The sequence below is a fragment of the Eucalyptus grandis genome, chromosome 10 (genome assembly GCF_016545825.1).
Source record: "Eucalyptus grandis isolate ANBG69807.140 chromosome 10, ASM1654582v1, whole genome shotgun sequence".
Lineage (NCBI taxonomy): Eukaryota > Viridiplantae > Streptophyta > Magnoliopsida > Myrtales > Myrtaceae > Eucalyptus > Eucalyptus grandis.
Window position 1 is genome coordinate 31,836,541 of NC_052621.1, and position 7,043 is coordinate 31,843,583.

Sequence of the window (7,043 nt, forward strand, 5' to 3'; positions counted from 1 at the left end):
ATACAATAAGTTTAATACTTATTTGGTGATTTTCTCAAATATTGTTGAAAGATATCTTCAACACTTCTACTTACTTACTCCAAGACAATATACATTATAAATCAACTGTGGAAGCACCTCTTGAATCAACTAGTTGATGAAGCTTTTCATCGTTGCTCAAGCATCATTTCATAATGGACTCAAATTCAATGCATTGTCTTTTCGGTAATTAAAAATTCAATATCACTTAATTATATGATTTATATGCTTTTTATATACATGGAGCTTTCATTCGCCTTATCAACTTATAATTTTGGATTAAACTCTGTAATAGTATATCAGAGACAAATTCCACCTTGATGTATTTTTTGGATTCGACTCGACTTACACGTGAGAAAGAAATTGAACCACGATAGCGATAAATCCCATTCAAAATTCATCACACAAGAGAATGGCACGACGACCACAAAAGCAAAAGTGAGCATATACGCTTGTCTTAGGCCTTTGTCCCTACTCCCTCCTCTGTCTACCACTCCGACCTCGTAATGGCGAGATTTCCGTAGCGCCACATCCGTCCACCGTTCCTGTCTTGTCCTTACGTTTCGGCATGTCGAGTTTAATATATTTTGATTATAATGGAGGCTCGTGCAGATCTTGTTCGCTTCGATACCGATTGCAAAGTCGTGCGTGTCGTCCCCGCCGCTCGATAAGGACCACAAGTACCCCCACCCTTTTCGCTTTCCTTGGTGCAACTTCAAGTGATGTCGAACAGACAAGTCTTGAGCAGTCGATCACACACACCATATTTGCATTCTATTACAAGATTGTCGTATCTGTTCCATCGTATGTTGTTAAAGTCCTAAGCAAATGTTTGTTTTGCTGGTGACGGGAATTCATTTTACATTTGTATTTACCACATGACGTGCTAGGCGGTACGAGTTAGGGACGTGACATAATTTAATTATCTATCATCTTTCATTCTTTTTTACCTTTCATTTGATTTAAGTTTCAAAAGTAAATGAAGAGAAGTTACGTAAAATGACAAATTTGAAAATAAAAGGATAAATTAGAGAAAGCATTTTCAATCGTGCTCGATTATTTCTCAATATTTCCCTTCTATTTCTATTGACTTTAAATATTAGAAAGTAGATGAAGAGAAAGTATATCAAGACTTTAGCTAGAGAGGATATTTTAGTTATACTCTTTGCTATTCTGACCTATTTTCAATCCAATTCCCTAAATCTATTTGTAAACAATGAAAATTTTCGATCTAATTATAGGAACGGGAACCATCCATGTAATGATCTCACCGGCCCATATTGAGAATCCCATCATGAACCGAGCGATCCGCGCCGTCAAATTTTCGGCCTCACGAGATCGGACGGTTCAGATCCCTCCCCCGGGCCGTTAAGCGTCGAGACGAGAGCGTTTCCCCCCCTTTTGTCAAGCTCGAGCAGCCACATGTGAGCCATTCACGGCACAACATAGAAACAAAACCGAGGGAAGGAAGCGAAGGGCGGTGCCTGGTAGTGGTGGTGCAGCAACAACCGTGGGGCAGGACTTCGCCGGAACCCAGCGCCGCCCGCCGCCGCTCCGCCGCTGCTCCGCCGCCGTCCATGGGGACCTCCCTTCGTCCCCGCCCGTAGAGCTTCGAGCATTTTGTCCTCCCCCCTCTCTCTTCCGTTCGTTTCCTTTTTCATCGTTCGCCATGACTTGCTTGAGCGACGAGGGCGGCGCGTCTCTGCTCTCGGAGATGGTCCCGAGGCGGCTGTCGATCAAAGGCGAGAGCTTGGAGGGGTACCTGGAGTGCCCGCCCGAGAGGGTCTTCCCCGTCTACGCGCGGGGGGTCTGGAGGCCGCCCGAGTCCGAACCCGCCGTCTCCGTCTCGGGCTCCGGCGACCCGATTTGGGACGCCGTGAGGGAAGAGGCCAAGCTGGAGGTGACCCAATTTCTGGAATTGTGAAACTTTTCCTTTTTTCTTTTGTCTCCGGTTTGTGTCTGTCTTTGTGTCCGGAGAAACTCTGCTCGTTCTGATCAATCTGTTCTGTTTCTTCTTGTTTCGTCCTTATGTTTTGTTTGAAGAAAGGTGGCGGGTGTGTCATGTGGGTTGTTTTAGCGCTTTTGATGAGATTTGTTGGAAGTCGGTTTTGGATTGGCTTGGCCCGGTAATTTTTCGTTAAAGCTGAGTGAAAGCCTCACCAATATATGAACTCACCGTATATGGTATCTTCAACATCAAGTTTGGGTTTGTTTTTACATTTAAAAGTTTCTGGAGAATTGCACCGTTTAGTGTTTAATCGAATAATTCAAGCTTAAACGAGCTCAAGGTCAAATCTTTTGTAGAAGAATGCGTACCCACACCACCTAGTTTGTGAATTTCATACGGGCAGCGCAAGCTTCTTCTGTGATGAAATGAGCATTGAGGTATTAGGTATGTGGGTGATTTCACTAATGAAAAGATGGTAAAGAACTTTTGAAGGAACTTCAGGGAGTCCTGAGAAGAGTGTCAATTGAGCTGGCTAAGGAGGAATATGCCATCTTCAAGCAGCCTTCTCAACATGTTGTTGCTTCTAGGAACGTTTGGATTGAATGCTCTATTTGTTTGTGAAGTGATGTCCGCATTCTGGTCATTCAAGTGCAGTATTCCTAATAAGTTTGCTAAAATCAGTTGCTTTATAATTCATGACAGGCAGAGAAGGAGCCTATTTTGAGCAGCTTTTTATATGCCAGTATTCTATCACATGAAAATTTGGAGCAGGCATTGGGGTTTGTTTTGGCCAATCGGCTCCAAAATGCCACACTGTTGGCAACACAACTTGTCGACATATTTTATGATGTTATAGCGAATGATAAAGCCATTCAATGTGCAATCCGCTTGGATGTGCGGGTAACGTACTTTTTGTTTAAGTAGCCGTGGTTTGCTCCTTTGTTGCAGTTGGTTTGACCTTTGAGCTTTATCTTTCGTAGGCATTCAAAGACAGAGATCCAGCTTGTATATCATATAGCTCAGCCCTATTGTACCTTAAGGTAATGTTGCATTTTGGTACTACTTAGAAAACATATATTACATAATAATTCTTTGATTTTTCATTTTACTTTGATTTTGAACTAAATGATTTCTTTAACTGTAAGTTTCACAGAAGTTACTTTTGTGGGAATCGTTATTTTCAATTTGCAATTTCTTTATCACTATTAAATTATTGATAAATGTTTTAGAAAGAAAGTAAGATGAAAATTATTAACAAGTTTCTTTAAATGAGGGGGAGAGGCGACCAGTTGAGCGACCCCTTTGACTGCCATCATGGGATCCCACACCAGCTACAGAATATTTGGTTGGATTTAAGATGTGAATAAGTTAGATTGAAGAGAATATATGTCTTTTTAATGTTGTGATAATTAATTACTTTATTTTCAAATTAAGTGGATTTCCCTGCTAAAAATTAGATTTTATTACTTATTCAGGCTGTCTTCTTACTTTATTTTTGCTAAGTTTTGAAGAAGTAATTACAACAATTCATGGTCATCTTGATAGCAAAAGTCAGGTATGTTGTTAGTACACATGGTCCTCATGATGAGAAACATTCCATTCAACCAGTTTGACGAATCTTGAGTTCAATGTTCTCCTTGATTTTGAAAATTTCAGATGTCATGACTTTGATTGCAGATATATTAGCACTGTACTTCTGCATATCTTTGAACACAGTTACTGATAGTTTACTGGTCACAGGCTATGGTCATGCAGTACTTGGAGAAGTTCTTGATTAGCATTCAGAATGCAAAAGTAATACCAACAAGACCTTCCTTTACTTTGTTTTGTAGGGTTACCATTCCTTGCAATCATATCGAGTAGCACATGCATTGTGGAGAAAAGGAAGGAAAGTACTCGCCCTGGCATTGCAAAGCCGTGTTAGTGAGGTAGGCTTGTCCGATCATTCTCAATATCTGTTATAGTCCGGAATTTGCTTTCTTAAGAATTTTCCTGCCTGTTTTCTCTAGGTTTTCGGAATTGACATACATCCTGGTATGTTTACTTCTTTTCTTAAGGTTCATGTATTCTTGAGTAATACTTCTATATTTTACTGAAGATGCATAATTGCATTATCCTAGTTTGTGCATATGCATTTGAGACCAGCAATGGTGGAGAGCGGCATTTGGTGCTAACTTTCAGAAAACATCACTGAACAAATCTAGACTTTCTGGGTTACTCAATCATGTTTTGTCATTTAAACTTCGACTTTTGCAAACAATGAAGATGATTTTAATAGATTTGGATCAAAGTTAATCTTTGGGGAGAGTTTTATTGCACTTGCAATGCTATCTCATGATCTATTCTAATTGGGTTATTTTCTGCAGCTGCTAGAATTGGAGAGGGAATACTACTGGATCATGGGACAGGCTTGGTAATTGGTGAGACTGCTGTTATTGGAGACAGAGTTTCCTTGATGCAGGTAAACCAAAATCTCTTTTCACCTCCGTTTCTTTTCTAAACCATTAGTTTCTATTTTTGGTGGCCATTTAGAAATCTTTTTGCTTGCTGATGCATATAATTCTTCCTGGGACCTCTACAAATCATAAATCACATTTAAGCATGGCTCGGTACTGTAGATCTGAATTACCGTAGTCTCACTTTTATTATGCATTGTGATGCATCAGTTTGCTCTTAGGCATATAAATGGTGGAGAAGTACTGTGGACTTATTAGACACCATTTTCGTTTGCCAAAAATTAGGAGACAATGATCAGAAGGATTCTTTGTACAAATATACAGGCTCTTTATTATATTAGGTTTTGATCTTTTGAAAACTTAGCCTTTTAAAACTCGCAACTGCTTCATTGTTAGTTGTAATCTGCACATATTGACAAACTTCAAATTTCTAGAAATCACACTTTAAGAAGGAAAAGTTATATTTGTAACTTGTCATTTTTTTACCAGTGTAATTCATTTCATACACTATGATTCTTTGCTTGTAATGCTTTTACACATCTGAAGAGGAACACGTGCTTCAGGAAGAAGTCTTCTGTTTATTCCTTTTCTTTTTCGTGAAAGGGATGACTTTATGTTTATTCAAAATGGATGATAGGGCGTGACTCTAGGAGGAACTGGGAAAGAGACCGGTGATCGTCATCCAAAGGTGGGTGAAGGTGCACTTATTGGAGCAAGTGTAACCATACTTGGAAATATTAAAATTGGGGAGGGTGCAATGATTGCAGCTGGTTCCCTGGTATTGAACGATATTCCTTCACATGGGTAAGCTCTTAATGGACTACCCAACCGCAGCTTTGATAAATTTGTCTTTCTATTAATTTGATTGACTCGTGAAGTTTGCTAATGGTTTTTTCTTACTTTTTTCACCAAAGCATGGTAGCAGGAATACCGGCGAAGGTGATTGGTTATGTAATTGAGAAAAATCCATCATTGACAATGAAACACGGTATGTCGTGCACATAAATAAACCATATGTTTTTTTCCCTTCCTATGTTTCTCTCACCTATTCCCTGGCACTCACTCTTAATGTTTTTGTTGTGGAAATGGATTTGGAGTTAATATGGTATTATCTACATCTAGACCTAGATTTAATTCTATGTTAGTTTCAGAATTTAATGGATGAATAAGTATAATTTTCCACTACATAATTGAGAGTGTGAATGTGACCATTATGCATGATTATGTAAGGAATATATGGTCATAATTGCAATCGTGTCGGCATATTTTTTCGATGCTGATCCTTTTGCTTCTACTACAACATCACAGCTCTATGCAGGGCAGAGCAATTTTATCTCTTCTGCCACTGCGCTAAATATTTTAGCGCTTTTGATTTGTCATTTTCTTTACGCTCACAGCATCCAAATTCTGGTCATCTAGAATTCTGTTGTCGATGATTGTAATAATACTCTTTTTGCACCCAGCATGTATCTCATTTAGTTACTCGAATTGCAGATGCATCCAGAGACTTTTTCGAGCATGTTGCTGTGAAATTCAAGGGTGGAAGGTCCACAGGTGATCATAATGGCATTTTGGTTTCTTCCCCTGGAAAATGTAGAGCTTTCTTATAATATCCATGTTGATAGCACAAAAAACCCAAGGGACCGGGTTTTTCCCTACATATTTCAAAGTGGTCTGATTATTTTCAGGAGTTCAAGATCCAGGAGGAAACATCGAAAGCACGTGATAAAGCTCACAAGCATCGATCTTTCTGGTGAAGACACCCGTTGGGCATTCATGCTCTATAGATTGGAGCGAACAGTATCGTGTGTAAATTTAACATGACATGGAGAGGTTTATCTACACTCGATGAACCTCTAGTCCGTCTGTAATCCTCTTCTTGATTGGGTAGTTAACATGTCAAATCTTTGCATGATGGGCTCCTTACAAAATCACAAAAAAGGCCTGGCTAGCAGAACCCGAAGAGAAGCCTATAGGGGAATTAAGATGTTCATGAGCGGGATTTGATAGAGATGGGGTGTCAGAAGTGAGAAATATTGGCCCAAAACAAAAGGGGCAAGGACAAAGGGAAAGGTAAAGAACCTTTTCCAAAGGTCACCTGTTGTGCTACACTTGGAGTTGGAACAGATTGCTATTCTATGTATGTATGGTTAGGACAGGTCTTTGGTTGTGCAGGAGAGTATCCGGCATTTCAGGAGTATTTTTCGTTTCTCCTTGAGCATTCATGCTCGCTTACGATAATTGATTTCCCGTCGCGGTTGGCTGCAGCGCTCCGACGGCGCCTTTCCCGCCCAAAATCTTGGAACTTGAAAAAGGGTGCAACAATTGATGTGGTCACATTCTACAAGTGCTTGCAAAAGCAATGTATCTGAAATATCGTTTCTAAAATGCTTTGACGAAGATGGGACAAATTGAGTCCTTTAACTGGTGCAATTTAACTATTAGGGTTTTGCCCTAATGGTCAACATTTTCATATGGAAAGGGACACTTTCTGAGAATGTTGAGATAGGACAATTTAGTTTTAGGTGTTGGTTTGGTTTTGACTTTTATGTTGTCCTATAGAAAACATGGTAAAAGTCCGTCGTCTTATAAGAAAACATGATAAAAGTCCGAAAGTGAAA

General features: G+C 39.6%; 1 protein-coding gene across 1 annotated transcript; it reads left to right on the plus strand.

Annotated features, from left to right (window-relative positions):
* Window positions 1–1,433: 1,433 nt before the first annotated feature.
* On the plus strand, window positions 1,434–6,622 carry LOC104422833 (serine acetyltransferase 2). The gene is made up of 10 exons (XM_010035272.3): window positions 1,434–1,918; window positions 2,669–2,866; window positions 2,947–3,006; window positions 3,799–3,894; window positions 3,976–4,000; window positions 4,333–4,427; window positions 5,060–5,226; window positions 5,337–5,410; window positions 5,917–5,976; window positions 6,111–6,622. Exons 1-10 carry the CDS (start codon window positions 1,688–1,690, stop codon window positions 6,146–6,148), a joined length of 1,044 nt encoding a protein of 347 aa, XP_010033574.2. The 5' UTR covers window positions 1,434–1,687; the 3' UTR covers window positions 6,149–6,622.
* The last annotated feature ends 421 nt before the right edge of the window (window positions 6,623–7,043 follow it).